General features: G+C 51.0%; 1 protein-coding gene across 1 annotated transcript; it reads right to left on the bottom strand.

Moving 5' to 3' along the window:
* Positions 1 to 146: 146 nt before the first annotated feature.
* LOC118790662 (bromodomain containing 8) lies at positions 147 to 17099 on the bottom strand. The gene is made up of 25 exons (XM_036547654.1): positions 17072 to 17099; positions 16271 to 16367; positions 15828 to 15897; positions 15287 to 15336; positions 14909 to 15031; positions 14370 to 14450; positions 14140 to 14204; positions 13737 to 13879; positions 13369 to 13560; positions 12643 to 12742; positions 11946 to 12092; positions 11016 to 11176; positions 9864 to 10323; positions 9443 to 9480; positions 9048 to 9259; positions 8801 to 8893; positions 8581 to 8649; positions 7963 to 8242; positions 3964 to 4086; positions 2429 to 2536; positions 2019 to 2251; positions 1821 to 1895; positions 1521 to 1589; positions 1250 to 1427; positions 147 to 559 (listed from the first exon to the last, which is right to left on the bottom strand). The coding sequence occupies exons 1-25, from the start codon at positions 17088 to 17090 to the stop codon at positions 506 to 508; spliced, it is 3240 nt and encodes a 1079-aa protein (XP_036403547.1). The 5' UTR covers positions 17091 to 17099; the 3' UTR covers positions 147 to 505.
* Positions 17100 to 17156: the final 57 nt, after the last annotated feature.

Below are 17156 nucleotides of genomic sequence, written 5' to 3'. Positions count from 1 at the left end.
AGAATCAACTTTATTCTCTCTGTTGTATTTACAAATGAATGAAATGAATTTCCATTCACAATATACATTAATCATGATTGCAATCAACAAAATCAACAACAAAGACCCAAACCGTGGGACTAAAAAAAAAAAAAAAAACCCAGGAATGAAATCTAATTTACAGAGTTTACCAAACGTTTGCTTTTACTCTGTCCAATAAAGAAATCTCACAGGCACAATCTGCACAGCCCACTCTGTGGTCTACTTAAAGATCTGCTAAACAAAATCAGTCATTTACATTTCAGCTGCCCGTGCTAACTAGTCACCAATAGCTTTTTTCCCCCATAAAAAAAATTAAATTACATAGCTTATTTGCAGGCAATTTAAAGGACGACTGCCTGACACAATGATGGCCGTTGTCAGCAAAGCTGGAACGAAGAAGCGTGCCACTGTTCCGAGTCAGTAATGATGCACAGCAGAGGCAAGTGCGATTGGTTCCCCTCTCCTGTCTCTCCAATCATGGTCTTTAGGGGGAGGAGCCTTTCAGATGGTCACATGACTGAACCTCATCTATCAGCATCTGAAAAAAAATCAGACATTTCAGGTTCTATCCCTCACCTCTCACTTTCCCCACTGACTGTCAGCCTCTCTCGATTTGAGATGAAGAGGCAGGTCTGGCCTGTACTCTCCCCAACCCCCATAAAAGTTAAAACACCTCCCCTTCCCTTCGTCACCTGTGTAAGGGTAAAGTACCTTTTCCCCTCTCTCACCATCAGTGTCTCAAATTAACTGCAGCAATTTAAATCTGTCTCTCCATATCTCTACATGATGTAGCACCTCTTACCAGTTCGAGATGTAATACCTGTTTCTCCCGCTCACCTGTGTGAGCTGTGATACCTCTCTGTCTCACCTGTATGTAAAAAGCAGCAGTGCCTCTCTCTCTCTCTCACCTGTATGTGAAAAGCCGCACTGCCTCTCTCTCTCACCTGTATGTGAAAGGCCGCAGTGCCTCTCTCTCACCTGTATGTGAAAAGCCGCAGTGCCTCTCTCTCTCTCTCTCTCTCTCTCTCTCACCTGTATGTGAAAAGCCGCAGTGCTTCTCTCTCTCTCACCTGTATGTGAAAAGCCGCAGCGCCTCTCTCTCTCTCTCACCTGTATGTGAAAAGCCGCAGTGCTTCTCTCTCTCTCACCTGTATGTGAAAAGCCGCAGCGCCTCTCTCTCTCTCTCTCTCACCTGTATGTGAAAAGCCGCAGTGCTGCTCTCTCTCACCTGTACGTGCTGCAGCACCTCCCGCTGCATGGCACGGGCCCCGTGGTACACCTGGCTGTCCTGACTGTTGAACATGAGCGCGTTCTGGAACATGAGCATCAGCTGGTGGTTCAGTGTCTCCAGGTTGTCCACTTCGCCCCTGGCCACGGCCCTCCGGATGGTCTGCAGGTCTACAGGCCTGAGGACGTGTGCGGGAGGGAGGGGTTCAGACCCAGCGCGGTCATGTGAAATACGCACACATATACTTACCCTCCTCTACTCCCACACACACCTTTTGACGACACTGTAGTAGTGAGGAGCGAACTTCTCATTGACGGGCCTCAGGAAAAGCTCGGCGTACCTTTGAACAGGAGCAAGGACACCTTCATTCACCTGGCCTTCTCCACTGGGGTATACACTCAACTCCCCAAACCAGCCAAAAACACAAGGCCACCTTCAACACTACACACTGAGACAGGGACAAACGACTGGCCTCATAGACACAAAGGAGAAGGTGACTCGAGGGACAGGTTTGCTGACAGAGGGGGCCAGCCTGGGTCTTGCTGAAATCTACGTAAACTCTGAGTCTCACTTGTGTCCCGAGATGTCATTGCAAATGTCCCGCAGCAGCTTCCGAAAATCCTGACAAGAGGCGCGCCTGCCGGGGCTGGGGGAGCAGGAAAGGGAGAGAAAAGGGGGGGGGGGGAAAGAGGGGAAGGTGACAGATTTAATCGGCAGGCTTCCACTGCACCGACCTGAGACGAAGACGACTGTCAAAGCCGGGCCGTACCTTTCTGTGGCGCCCACAGCTCCGTCTTCGCCACAGGTGCTCCCCTGCTCAGAGACGCAGCGGTCTGCTACAGCTTCGGCAGACTCCCCGCCCGCGTGGCCGTCGGTTTGCGACTCGGCCGTCTCCACCGCGTCCACCTCCGATTCTCCATCCTTCTCGTTCAAGGGGCTGGGACACTCCTCCCCTGCCTCTTGCTCCATCTCCTCCTCCTCCTCCTCCTTCTCCTCCTCTCTCTCCTCCATTCCCTCATCACTTCCCTCCTCTTCTCCCCTCTCCCCCCCTCTCTCCCCCTCCTCCTCCTCCTCCTCCTCCTCCTCCCCCTCTCCATGCAGTGTTACAGGGCTCGGGTCTCCCTCGTCCCTCTCCCCCTCTGTGTGTGTCAGACTCTCCCTGTCTGTCTCTGTGTGGGCCGGACTGCCCCTCGACTCCGCCCCTCTGTCCATCTCGCTGTCTGTGTTGCTGTCTTCATACAGCAGAAGCCAATCCCCCTCTTCAAACTCCTGCTCGCACAGCGAGTCCTGTGGGGAGGGACAGCACCGTTAACACGCACACGCATGCACGCACGCACGCACACCCACGCACACGCTTACACACACGCACAAGCACGCGCACCTCTCCAACAGTGAGGCTGCTGTACATGTGTACCACTTCTGCAAAGGAAAGACAGCGGACACTGAACAGACACAACAAACTGCACATTTTATATTCATGTGTATTTTTTATTATTAAACACATTTGTTATACTTAAAAAGCACCATCTGTACAGGAGCAATGTTACTGTACAAAAAGAAACCTGCACACTAATGACACAATGACATGACCAACACACTCAAATATTCTTCCTTTATGACCTGTTCCATACAAAGGCAAGAACTTTCCCACGAATCCTCATTCCAAGCTCATTATGACATCATTCCTTCTTTGACCAATGAGAACCTAGGTACACTCTGTGGGTAAGAGATAAGAGAGATAGCTTTATCCACATATCAGCTCTTAAATCACTTCTCGGCTTCAGTAAACATTTTGGCAGGTCAATTTGACCGATCCAATAAAAGTCTCTATGGCCCCCTCCCTTTTTTTTTTTTTTTTTCCTTTCTCTCATTTCTTCATCTTGAGGTCAGCTTCGATGGCACAACGGCGCCCCCTGGTGCCCCCATCCTGCAGATAAGACACGGGGGAGTTTGCAGTCAGCTAGAGGACAGCCACAAAGCAATATATTTTCAAGAGGAGAGACTACCTAGCGGACACTCATTGACCGACAGGAAGTCCACAGTTGCACTCATTTGCGCGCATTCTTTACACGCAGACTTCCTGACTACGGCTGTGGCACAGACAGCTCTACAGATGGGACACTGTGTGGCGTTTTACCCACCTCTCTCTGTGCTCTCCTGCTCTGCACTACACTCCTGCATGTCAGCTGATGCCCGTCGCAGGACGGAGACAAACCGCCAACCCGAGTACTCGCCCCGCCACCTCCCACAAGCCCTCAGAGAGGAACGCCTCCAGCGCACACGCACGCACACACACACGCGCCGCACACACACACATGCACACGCGCGCACACACACACGCCGCACACACACGCATGCACACGCGCGCACGCACACACACACACACGCACGCACACACACACACTGAAAAGATGGCACAAGGGCAAGAGACATTCGGTACTCCACTGAAGGTTCAGATGAGATGTTGTTTCGGCACAGTGTTTTTAATATAAACCACTGCTGAAGTAAATCTGAAAAGCACACACACGCACACACGCGCACAGACACACGTGCAAACACAGGTTTGCTTCAAGTTTCCTCTTTCAGCTATCTGAAAGAGCTTAGCATGTCACTCTGTCTCACCACTCGAATGACTTATCAGTACACACTTTTCACACACATTTGAAACCAAGAAGATCAAATACTGACAGTCTGCTATATATACACTGTTATGCATCGTGTGTTTGTATAAGGGGCGCATGCATGCGTGTGTGTAGGGAGAGTGTGTGTAACCCTGCAGACTGGATACTTACAAAGAGAGAGAGAAGGAAAGCAGGAGAGGCCATGGGGACACTGTCCTGTGAGAGGACAAATGATACAGTCAGAGAGGAAACCACACACACACACACACAGCTAGAGAGAAGAACCTAAACACACACACACACACACACACGCACAGCTAGAGAGAAGAATCTAAACACACAGACACACACACACACAGCCAGAGAGAACCTAAACTCACACACACACACACACACACACAGCTAGAGGGAACCTAAACCCACACACATACACACACGGTCAGAGAGGAAACTACACACACGCACAGCTAGAGAGAAGAACCTAAACACACAGACACACACACACACACACACCACAGAGAGAAAGAAAACACCAGAGAGAGACAGAGAGGAAACTACACGGATAAACACAGACGCTTATTTGAAATCCAGTCTGAGAGTGAATGCACTGCACACACAGAGTATGGTGGAGAGGCCGAGCACTGACACCGAACAGAGACACAGCATGCAAGCAATGACAGGAGGGGAAACACCATTACAGCAACGGGGAGAGAAAGCTAACAGAACAGCCTGCTAACACTCTGACACCTCCCTTCCCCACTTCTGAGCGCTTTGTAACATTACGTTATTGTGGTTTAGCAGACGCTCTTATCCAGAGCGACTTACATAGGTTACATTTTTTTACATGTTATCTGTTTATACAGCTGGATATTTGCTGAGGCAACTGTGGGTTAGGTATGTTGCCCAAGGGTACAGCAGCAGCAGTGCCCCTGTGGGGAACTAAACCTGCAACCTTTCGGTTACAAGCCCTGCTCCTCACCACTATGCCACACTGCCACCTGTAAAGCACTACAGCTACCCCTCCCTGCTCGTCCCTTCGTAATGTTTTGTGCAAGTGGCTGGCCCAGTTATGACAGCATGAAGGCCCATCTCTCCACACAGTTCTGTTTGCGTGCAGGTATGTGCACATGCACGCACGTGGAGGCGTGCAGGAGGTGCAGGGAACCGGCCGTGTCCTGCGCTGCACCCGGGAGACACTCCCGTGCAGCTGGGGCTGCTGCTGCAGCGTTTGCACAGCTGATACGGATCACAGAACACGCAGGCACGCCATCTCTGTCTGAGGAAGGCCAGCTGCCAAGCAAACAGCCCAGAATAAAGCAACTTTCCCCAACTTTGAGAAAAAAAAGGCAATTAAGGCAGCAGCGTGTTTCATTAACTTCCGAGGGCCACGGAATCAAAGAATCTGGGCCACAAAGCGCAGGCACGACAACAGATGATGTTACCGATGATTAGGCCGCTCCTTTGTGTGGAAATGAGACGCGTCTCGGGGGTGGTCAGAGTGCAGCACAGCTGTTCTGTACGGGAGGGTAGAGCACCCTGCGGGGGGGGAAGGGGGGGGGGGGGTGAAGACAGGAGTGGAGAAACAGAGCCAGCCCTTTAAGGGAGATGAATGCAGGAAGTGTTAAAGAGTGCTGTGTGGATACGTATGCAGGGTGTGCACACCGTGTGGGCGTACCGCAGGGAGAGCCGTGTGCATATTCTGTGGATGTATTCCGTGCATGCACTTGAATGTTGATATGCGTGCGTGCGTGCGTGCGTGCGTGCGTGTGTGTGCGTGCGCGTGTGTGTGTGTGTGTGTGTGTGTGTGTGTGTGTGTGCGCGTGTGTGCGCGTGTGTGTGTGTGTGTGTGTGTGCGCGTGTGAGTGTGTGAGTGTACACTGTGTAGGAACACAGTGGTAAGTCAGGCCAAGACAAAAGCCCATTGCCAGAATAGAGCCCAGCCCTGAAGCTGCTCCAGACAGGCACAGGACACCGATACAAGGGCCAGACAGAATGCATGTGCCTTCCCCTCTCTGCCCGTCTGTCCGTCTGCCTGTCTGTCTCTCCATCCCCCAACGACAGCAGCCCCCACGGCGAGTTCCCAGACATGCCCGGGTTAGAGTTACAGTCGAAAAGAACCAATGACACGAACCCACCAGTGACCGCACAGAGGTAAAGTGAGACACAGGTGATACACACACACACGAGGACGACGAACCGGCAGGGAACATCCAAGCGCCTGTTCATGCGAACGCTGAATGCATGCATATGAACTCACTGACACACACATGCTCACACACACTTCAACAGTCTGTGTGTGACCAAGATAAGGTTGTGTGCTCACTGTAAACACACAGGGGGCCTATATATATATATGTGTATGTGTGTACGTATATTTTATATAATACACACACTAATATATATAGATATGTTATATGTCAGTACAGTCCTGTTTGTGTATGAACTCTCCCTCACATGCACAATGTGTGTAATATTTTATATATGAATACATATACATGAACATTATATATATATATACACACACACACGCACACACATTATATATACACATACATATACGTGTATGTATGCATGTATGTATGTATATACACACACACATACATTTATACATACACATATATTTATATATGTAAATAAATGGAACACAGTATGTCGTGGGTATTTTACATTTTTGCCACTGTCATATACTGTATAATTGTAATGATATGCACTAATTCATCAATCACGACTGATGTTTTGCCTAACAATGTCTTCTTATTGAAAGAAATCCCCTGGACAAGGTAACAGCTCCAGGAGATACAAATGTCAGCTATTGTAGCTAGACTACTAGCTAGCTACAGTGATGAAACAAATAGCTAGCTAGGTATCGATATAGCAATCCAGCCATCTAGTTGGCTACACTTATGGATAACTTAGCAGTGAGAACCTCACTTGGTAGCAACAGAGGTTAAGCAGTTATTGTTTTGCAGACTCTCCATTGTCAGTTATTGATAGCTTAGTTTCCTTTATCATTACTTTATGTTTTCCCTCAATTTTGACAGGGATTGACAACATATCAACAAATGTATCCAGAATCAACATTTACACATGTTGAGTTGTGCTGGGTAATTGTCACAGAAGATCATTGCTAGATGCAGTGTGAGGTGTAACACGGTTTCCGAAGTGAAGGGGTGTAACTTCTCCCCCCCCATTCCCCTACCCCATAGCCCACTCAGTGATGTCAGGATGGGGTCACGTGGTGGGGGCCTGCCATGAGGAAGACGGGGCAAAGGTCTGGTTTGGAAATGGGACGCACCCTCTCTCTCACCTTCTCACCACAGCCCTGTTTGCGTGTGGACTCCCCCCCCTCTCTCACCGACAGAATCCTGTTTGGATGCGAACTCTTTCCCCCTCTCTCTGTAACCCCTCTCACCCTGTCAGCAGAGTCCTGTTAGTGTGTAGACTCTCTCCCTCACCTTCTCACTGGAGTCCTGTTTGCATGTGGACTTTCTCTCTGTCACCTTGTCATTACTCCTGTTTGCATGTAAATTCTGTTTTTCTCTAACCACATCAGTAGACCCGTTTGCGCATGGACTCTCTCTCTAACCCTGTCAGCAGACTTGTCTGCGTGTGGACTGTCTCTCTAACCCTGTCAGTAAAGTCCTGTTGGTGCATGGACTCTCTCTCTCTAACCCTGTCAGTAAAGTCCTCTTGGCGCATGGACTCTCTCTCTCTGACCCTGTCAGCAGACCCGTCTGCGCGTGGACTCTCTAACCCTGTCAGTAAAGTCCTGTTGGCGCATGGACTCTCTCTCTCTGACCCTGTCAGCAGACCCGTCTGCGCGTGGACTCTAACCCTGTCAGTAAAGTCCTGTTGGTGCATGGACTCTCTCTCTCTGACCCTGTCAGCAGACCCGTCTGCGCGTGGACTCTCTCTAACCCTGTCAGCAGACTTGTCTGCGTGTGGACTGTCTCTCTAATCCTGTCAGTAAAGTCCTGTTGGCACATGGACTCTCTCTCTCTGACCCTGTCAGTAAAGTCCTGTTGGTGCATGGACTCTCTCTCTCTGACCCTGTCAGCAGACCCGTCTGCGCGTGGACTCTCTCTCCCTCACCTTGTCGGTGGAGTCCTTGCGGGTGGACTCGCGGCCGCGAAGGCTCTTGGCGCTGATGCCGGACTCGGAGGTCTGCATGATGAGCTGGGTGGCCAGGAACTGCTGGATCTGCTCCAGCACGTCACGCTGCATCTCCAGGGCCATGTGGTACACGTCGTGGTCCGAGCTATTGTACATCACCGCATTCTGGAACATCAGCATGATGTCACGCTGGAACTCCGCCGTGGTGCGGATCAGACCCGTCTCAATGTTCTTCTTGATGACTGACAGGTCCATGGGCCTGCGGGGGGGGGGGGGGGGGGGTTTTGTAACTAAAATGTTGCTGGTTCAGTTCCCTGCTGGGGCACTGCAGCTGTACTCTTGGGCAAGGTACTTGACCAAGAGTACAGTGTAGTATTACAGTGTAGTATACAGTAAACTATGTAAGTCTTTCTGGATAAGAGCATCTGGTTTTGGGCAATTGTGTATGTCTTTCCAAGGCCAGGGAGATATTTGACCACTTTCCATGGTTTTCCCAGGACATTGCCTCATGAAGTTATTTCTTCATTTTCCCAGGATCAACAGAACACAGTTAAAATCTGAGTCGTATTCTCTCCCACGCCAGGATGTGGAGCTCACCTGTGAACGATGCTGTGGTAACCTGGTGCGATGTCATCTGACACAGGCTGCAGGAACACACTGGCGTACCTGCCACAGATCAATCACTCCATTTTTAACAAGAGAAGATCAACAGCGATCACCACTGCCTGCATTTCAGCCGTTACAGGGCAGCTGCAGTTACTCTTGCCATTGATTGGGTAACATAAGCAGGGGTAGGCGGGGTGTTGGCAATGCTGACCTGTGATTGGCTGCTGCTCTCCACACAAGCATGATGGCCTTCTTCCAGATCTTTTGCGCCTGGATTGCTTCTTGGTCCTCACTGCTCATGGAGCTGAGAGAGGGAGGGGGGGGGAAGAGGAGAGGAGAGGAAGAGAGAGATTTAAAATAAGAAAGCCCAACTCTCCAGAGTCCCCGCTGTGACATTCGGACGGGGCTATGCAGGGGTACGCAATGTGGACACACGGGCTCGACGGAGCGCCACTCACAACTGCGAGGAGGCGGGGCTGCTGGGGGCGGAGTCGGCGGTGGTGTAGCGCTGCAGGGAGGAGGCGGGGAGGCTGAAGCCGTCCTCGCTCTCGCTGGCTGGTGGCTCTAGCTCCGACAGGTACGCCCCCTCCCCCTCCCCTTCCCCGCACTCCTTCGGCTCCGACATGCTCCCCTCGTCTGCCTCACTCCCACCGTCCTCCTCCTTCACCTCCTGCCAACAGAGAGAGAGGGAGGAGAGAAAGATGGGGACAGGGGTAGTGAGAATTGGGGAAGGATACATATTTCCATTAGTACGTACAGGCAGCTGTGTTGCTCTATGAATAATGCTGCAACACAAGTTTTCTCCATGCTGATTTGGGTTTCAGCTGCAGATCTGTATGAAGGGAAGACTTACCCTGGAGTCTTTCCCTGATGCTGAACTGTCCTCTGAATCTGAGAGGGAGGGAGAGAGAGAGGGAGAGAGAGAGAGAGAGAGAGGGAGAGAGGGAGAGGGAGAGGGTGAGAGGGAGAGAGACAGAGAGACTGAAGTTACAATGACATCTGCCACTGGAGCAGACAGTAAATGACATGTGAAGATGTGCGTGCGTGTGTGTGTGTGTGTGTGTGTATGTGTGTGTGTGTGTGTGTGTCTGTGGGTGCATCTGTGTTTGCGTGAAATCGTGTGTGATTACAGGTGTCTGTGAACCTGCCTGTAGGCATATAGGAGTGTGTGTGCTTGTGTATGTCTGTATATCTGTGGGTGTGTACGGGTAAGTCCGTCAGTAGATGCGTGTACTTCTGATCCTCTCTTTAGCTGGCCGTTGCAAAGTACATACCTGCACAGGGCATGTCCATTCCTGGCTGGGTCCACTCTTCACTCTCACACTTCACCGAGGGGCTCGGGGTGCCCCCCTCCCTGCCTCCCTCCTCCCTGTCAGATCCGGCCTGTGACTGAGGCTGGAGGCCCGCGGCTTCAATCTGTGCGCCGCCAGGGGTCGCCGGAGACGAGGGGGCGGGGCCAGGCTCAGCCATACCCTCGACCCTTCCCCTGTCCCCGTCCTCTTCCTCCTCCGCCGCCTCCTTCATCTCCAGGTTTGCGTGCGCGGAGGAGGGGTCGAGAGCGCTGGGGGCGGAGTCTATGGTGTTGGGGGAGGGGTCTAAAGGATCAGGGGCGGGGACAGAAGACTCAGCGGCCTCCCAGGGGCCCGAGAGGGTGTGGCCAGCCACAGCGTCCTCACAGAGGGACAGAGCAGCCTCCACTGCTGCAGCATCCAGCGCTTCAGCGGAGTCGTCCACCTGGAGGAGAGGAAAGCAGGGATCACAGGGTCCGTCATTCAGGCACACCGCTGCGGAGCCTGCGTTACACTGCAACACAGGCATGACATAAGTTTCGGGGGGAAAAAATGCACTGTTTAACATCTGTTGAACGTTGTGTACTCTTTCAAGTTTCTTCTTTTAAAGCCCGTGTGCTGGGTTCGTATTGGGAAAACTGATTCGAAAACACTGCTTCGTGAACAAGTTGAGTTTTCTTAACTTCTTAAATTTATGTCTCTACCACTTGCTATACTCAGTGTCTGCTCCTAAGCGTATTCGTTTCGACTCGTTCCATCAAAGCTGAGGGAGGGCAACATCTCAGATTCATAGACACTTGGGTTTCATGGGCAAAGAGAAGAAGAGAGTGAGAGCGTATGAGAGAGAGTATGACAATCGCAGTATGAATAGAGAGCAGGAGTGTGTCCGCTGCCCTCCAGCGGAAATCCTATCCTGAAAAGCTGGCCATCAGGTACAGCCCATGTGTGCCGTTTGGGGACACCCTGGATCCATAACATCCTTGAGTGAAAAGGAGGAAATCTTCGCTCCCAGTTCCTCATTGGAGGCACGGAGAAAGACAGTGACAGAGCAGCATCACCTCCTGACCCCAGTCAGCACAGAGCGGAAGATGGAAGCCCTCCCGACATCAGACACCCCACTCCCTTTTTTGTGGGTACCTTTTCCTCAATGATGGCGATGATGTCCCCCACTGTCGCCAGGTCCAGCTCGTCCCCCATGTAGGACACAGCCACCAGGTCCTCTTCGCCCAGCTCCGCCCCCTTCCCCTCATCTGGGGCGGGGCTGCTCTGGGCCGTAGCATTCACACCGGAGTCCTCTCCTGCATACATACATCACATTATTACATTATTGCCACTTAGCAGACACTCTTATCCAGAGCAACTTACGTCAATTACAGGTTTTTACAATGTTATCCATTTATACAGTTGGATATTTACTGACGCAATTGTGGGTTAAGTACCTTGCCCAAGGGTACAGCAGCAGTACCCCTGTGAAGAATCGAACCGGCAACCTTTCGGTTAACCTTTCCTGCTCCTTAACCACTACGCTACACACCGGCCATCACTCACTGCATTAAGGAGCAAAGCACCCTACAGTCCATACACTGACTCTTGGCACTAAGGAACAGAGCATTCTATGTCCTCTCTATCTGAAGGCAGAGAAGATAAGGAGTGTGACATATACTACCTGATACTTTATCATGCTTTTATTGATTCTGTGGCAAAATAGGCGCAAAGGAACATTTTCCCTGCATTTACAGAGTTAATACCACTTCTATTTTTTGGTAACTTTTCTAAGGAACTGAAGCTAAAATTTTCTTTGAGAAAAGGGAAAAGGCTACCTTGAAATGACTCGCATATTTTTATCTGAAACATTGAGAGACTAAAACTAACCCCGTGCAGCTAGTTAACAGAAACTGAATTTTGCATTTTTGGCAGGCAGACACAGGAAATAACAGAGTGAACGGAAAGGAGAGATAAAGAAAGAGCCAAGAGTGAGACACAGGGAGAAAAAGAGAGGGAGAGAGAGAGAAAAAGAGGAAGAAGGAAGCGAGAGGAAGAGAGACAGAGAGAGAGCGAGAGAGAGACCTGTGTTGTGCGAGGCTGGGCTGTCCGATGCAGGGGGACCTGCGGGAGTGGGAGGAGCATTGGGGGGGTCTGGGGCAGCCAATGAGCCCAGGGGGGCGGGGAACTGGGCGGGGCTGGCCTCCAGCAGACGAGACAGCGTGGGAGCACCTGGCACACGGACGGACAGACGGACACACAGACACAGACGGACGGACACGTGACAGAGAGCCTTCAGCTAGAAGCAGACCTTGAGCTAGAAGCAGACAGTACCACAGCATCACACGGAGCCTCGAATACTCACCCAGGTGCATGCACGGTCACGCGTACAGACATGCCAGCAATCGCACACGGCAGCACTACAGTCACACATCTCACACGTATGCAGCACGCAACACAAACCCTCTACACGCAAAACTCTAGCACTTGTAGCATGCCGGCTTTGGGGTGCGCGCATGCATGTCTATGTGCGCGTCTATTCCAGTGTTCTCTTTAGTCGTCGGGCAGGTATGGGCCAACAGAAAGAGTGAGACACTTTAAAACCGTCACCCACCACTTCAGAATTACAATTTTGTGAGTACAGGCCTGCAGACAGAAAGAACTGAACCCTACCAGCTCTGTAGTGTGGCTGAGTATACCGCAGATCCTAGCTGATAGCGTATGTGGGTTTCACACATGCACAGGCTGCACCAGACTCCATTACAGGGGTTGTCATAGTTACCTGTGGTGGCATGGCCTGCTGGGAGGGAGGGGCCGGTGATCTGAAGGTCCGCCCCGTGCCCTCCGTTGGCGAGACCAGCCGGGACATCGCCGTCCCCCACCTGAAACGGCACACCACTGTCAGGACACCACCACACAGGTCCGACCTCATGAACCATCTCCTTCTTTACATCCCCTCTTTGCTTCAAACACATCCTTTCCTCCTGTCAGTTCCACACTCACCTCTGTCTCATAACCTTTTTTACAGCCCTCCCCTTTTTCCAAGTGATGGGTAAAGAAAAGCCTTCAAAATCCCATCATCACCACGCCCCAATCTAATCCAATCAAAATGACATGCTACGGAAAGAATCCCTTTTATCGTACTATACGCGGCCTCTGTCAGATTAACAAGTTAAGTTGTGGTAGGGCTCAAATAGTGTTATGCTCACACTCACTGGTCTGGGAGTGTTCTTATCCTGGACTGACACTGTTGCTTGTTTAAACTGAGTAACTGAATGGATACACTTATGTTCTATTGTGCTGGAAGTTGCTCTGGATAAGTGTCTGCTAAATGTAATGTAGCACGTAATGTAAATGTAATTTTCGATTCATAGTTTGGTTTGTGAAGTCATGTGACCTGCAGCCCATGAGAGGCCACGCCCCTCTATGGTCCTCTACAGATTTTCAGCTCTCCACTCTCCCCCGTCTCTCTCCCCCTCTCCGTCTGTCACTCCCCCCTCTCTCTCACCAGGCGGGGACTTGCGGCCAGCAGGCTGCCTTTCTTGAGCAGCTCGGAGAGCAGGGGGGAGGCCGGCGGCGTGGCCTTCTGGGTCAGGAGCTTCTTCTGCGGGGAGTCCTCCAGGAGAGTCCCCAGGCTGGCCTCTGTGGCTGTGGGCCCTGACGGCTCTGCCAGGGGGATGAAAACAGCTGGCCCTGCAGGCTGGGGGGGGGGAAGGCAGCGATGGAGGGGAGAAAAAGAGAAAGAAAGAAAGAGTGGATAAGAGAAGGAAGGCAACAACCTGGTGTCAGCAGGGAGGTAGAGGATGTCTGACAGCAATCACACAGTCAGGAGGTGAGGCATCCTGGGGGGGGGTGTGTGCAGGGAGGGGCTCTCACTGTGGGTGCAGTGCAGGGGTCGTCCGGTGTGGGCTGGGGCGTGTCAGGAAGGGAGGACTCCAGGCCAGGCGAGCTGGCACCCAGAGGCGAGCGTACGGTCACACTGGTCACTCGCTTTGGGGTGTTCTTCATTGCCTGCCGATCTGTAAGGAGGACTGTACGTCACATGCCATGCACCCCTAACACCTAAACAGTCTACACCCTGAAGGGGGAAAGAGTACGTTCTTTCAGTTCATTTTACTTTTACCTCTTCACCTCAAGAGTTCATTACAGGTCAGTTATGGGTAGTGAGTGTTTACAGTGTTGTCCAGTGTTGCCATAGCGTTTGTAAAACCAGTTGAGGGAACATGAGGGTTAAGGCTGATTAGACATAGCGGGCTCAGAGAGAATGAGAGTATTGTACGCTGATATGCGGCATCAGTGGCCTTCCTCTTCAGTTCCGCCTCCTCCTCATCCTGCTTCTTTTTTCTGTCGAACGAAGGAGAGAAACGCAAAATGAACACACACAGACAGAGATACTCACAATCAAATACTGAGTTTTCCTGGCACAGCCAAACAGCTACTTAAACAAACTCAAATGAAAGAAAAGCTCTGCAGACACAGATAGGATAAAGACAGACAGAAGACTCTTACTGCACGATCTCTCCCCACAGCTCCTCCAGTTTGGAGTCCAGATGCCCGGCCTGGATCAGCTCTGCCTCCTTCTTAAGCCTCCTGTGGAGACGGGAAGCAACAAGTTACCCTTCAATCATCCATCAGTATCCGCAGCTCTGAGCCAGCTGTGCGTGCTGGGGCACATAGCACAGCGGAAACAGCCCTCACAAAGATCCTTTCTTTCAGTACAGAACATCTGCTAATTCTGGTGTGGACACTATTGTTTTTTTTGCAGCTAAGGAAGTGAGTCTTTAAGTGTGTACCGGTCTGTTCACACTGCAATCGTTCTTATGTTTGACTGTGCTGGAAGTCGCTCCGGATAAGAGCATCTTGGTAAATAAATGTAACGTAATGTAACATATGTCAAACTCAGTAACGTATCTGACAGTCTGACAGACTGGTTACATGGTATATTTGGAGAAACAATGTAACAATATTAATTTATGTGCATGTTTAGAACGGTGGGATGCTTGTGAAGGGGAGTGAATGGGCAGGTGCAAACGGCAGCACTCACACACCTGTACTTCTCCTGCGTGTCTCTCAGAAGTTTCTTCAGCTCTTCTATCCTCTCCGCCGTGAGTCTGCGCACGATCACGTCCTCCACCGTCTCCACCACCTCCCCCTTCTCGCCGCGTTTCCGCCTGTCACGCAACGCCACACGAGACTAGCGTCACAGAGCCAGCGCCCCCCAGTGCAGAGACACAGCCTTATAAACACCTCCAGGCCCCTGGTGTGCCTCTGATCACAGAACTGCCACAGCTACATGTGTCTAAGGATAATGGCTCTATTCTTCACAGTGACAGCTGAGGTCGCAGGACACACTGTCAGCAGTAACAGTAGTAAGTGAAAGACCCTGCCCTGCGCTGGAGATAAAAGCCTGGAGAGTAGATACTCACTTTGGGGCCTCGGTGGTCTCCAGCAGCTCGGAGTACTGGGAGGCGCAGTGCTGTGGGGAATGAGACAAAGGAGAGGGGGGTGAGGGAGCAGGCCTTGTCCTCCCCAGCTGAACCAGCTCTCAGCTTCAAAACCTAAGACTAGCACAATCCCAACACCAGTCCTGACCACCCCCCAGTCAAATAACAGACACCGCAGATCTGGCACCGTATCTATGCAGGTTCAACCCCAGCGCCAAGTTATAGCTCTAGAATGCTGGTGGATGACAGAGACTGTCGCAGTGATTATATGTTTTCTTTTTCAGAGTCAGCTCAGGGCACTTGTTAATTACGAAACTGACAATCTCAGAAGCGGTTTGCGATACAAAGCCAGGCCGGCTGACACGACCACGGCCTGCAGCCTGCTCAGAGTGACCCCAGGCCATGGGATGCGAAGCGTTTCAGCCTGCCTGTCCGCAGGGGTGACTTCCTGTGTCAGTCAGGGCGCGGGCACCGCGCCTCTCTCTGTAACAGCGCAGTGTGACGCGAGGTTGCTTTTCCGTACCTTCTGTGAGAACCAGTCAGGGGGCCGCCCTGGCTCTGAGAAGGGCTTGATAGCCCTGCTGACAGACACCCTGTAGGAGACACATAAAACAGCAGTGATGTTCTCTCTGCAAAGCACCAGCAGAAGAGAGAGAACACGAGTGGAACAGACAGAGAAACACACCCATGGTGAGAAGGTGCAACAGAGCTCCAAGGAGACACACATCAATAATCACGGTCACAAACAGAACATTTCTTAGTCAATGATCTTTATTTCATCAGGATGGCTGCATCCTTCTCATTTAGCCCTCTGTACATTGGCTGATCCACATACTGTAGAGATCAGTGAATCTGTGCAGCACTAATCTAAACCAGTGAAGGCAGAGACAGCACTGGTACAGAGGTGTACAGTTGTGGTGCGCACAGAAGCAGACACAGTATGTGCGAGTGTTATTCACGCCGTACCAGTTCTGGTCCCCGCTCCTCATGACGGACGACGCCAAGCACAGCTTCTCTCTCACCGACCAGGGCTCCGTGGGGCCCAGGGCCAGCACCTTGTGCTCTGCAGACACGGGGGGCAAGGAGTACCGTGTGAAAGAGTTCAGGGCACAGGAAATGTGGGAAATATAACACGAAAGATGGAACAGGGGAAAGGAAAACACATGTGGGTGATGCTGAATGCACGCAGATAAAGTGAATTAGAAAAACGCAACCGTTTTACAGTGTAACAGGTGCACCGTATGCTGCATTTAACTGCAAATGTTAACTGAGCAAAGAATTAAACGAACAAATCATAGCTGTATCACCCACTATCGTAGCTAGCTACAATAGTTAAACCAACGATGTATAGGTAGCTATGTAGCTTTGACAATAAGTAGGTCACACCGGCAACCGAGTAAAGAACAGTGCAAATGACTGTCCTTCATATCAATGTCGGAATACATTAACATACAGTTACGCTACACTGAGCACAGCTATAGGTATCGGAACATCCTAAATACGTTAGCCGGTTAGCTCAATGCTTTGCCGTATCCCGTTCACTGTAACCGGCTAATTAGCCAGTTTGCTATCTCGTCCGTTACGTGAATCTCTTATCCGCGAGAAACCTGTAATATTTCATGTAATATACAACTTCACCACCAGAGAAACTTCTTCACCAAAGAAACGTAAGATAAATCATTTCTACAACTGTAAACACGTTCATAATCCACGTTTGTTTTGGTTTTATTTGCGCTAACTAGTTAGCGGCGAAGGGACAATACTCACTTCCCACTCCGGTCGCCATTTTGCTGTCCCCAAATGACACCTTCCTATTTACGTACGTAGACTTCCGGAATCTCGCAGATGTCGA

Source organism: Megalops cyprinoides, chromosome 16 (assembly GCF_013368585.1).
Source record: "Megalops cyprinoides isolate fMegCyp1 chromosome 16, fMegCyp1.pri, whole genome shotgun sequence".
NCBI lineage: Eukaryota > Metazoa > Chordata > Actinopteri > Elopiformes > Megalopidae > Megalops > Megalops cyprinoides.
The sequence above is the reverse complement of the archived record's forward strand: the minus strand, read 5'-3'. Positions and strand labels throughout refer to the sequence as shown.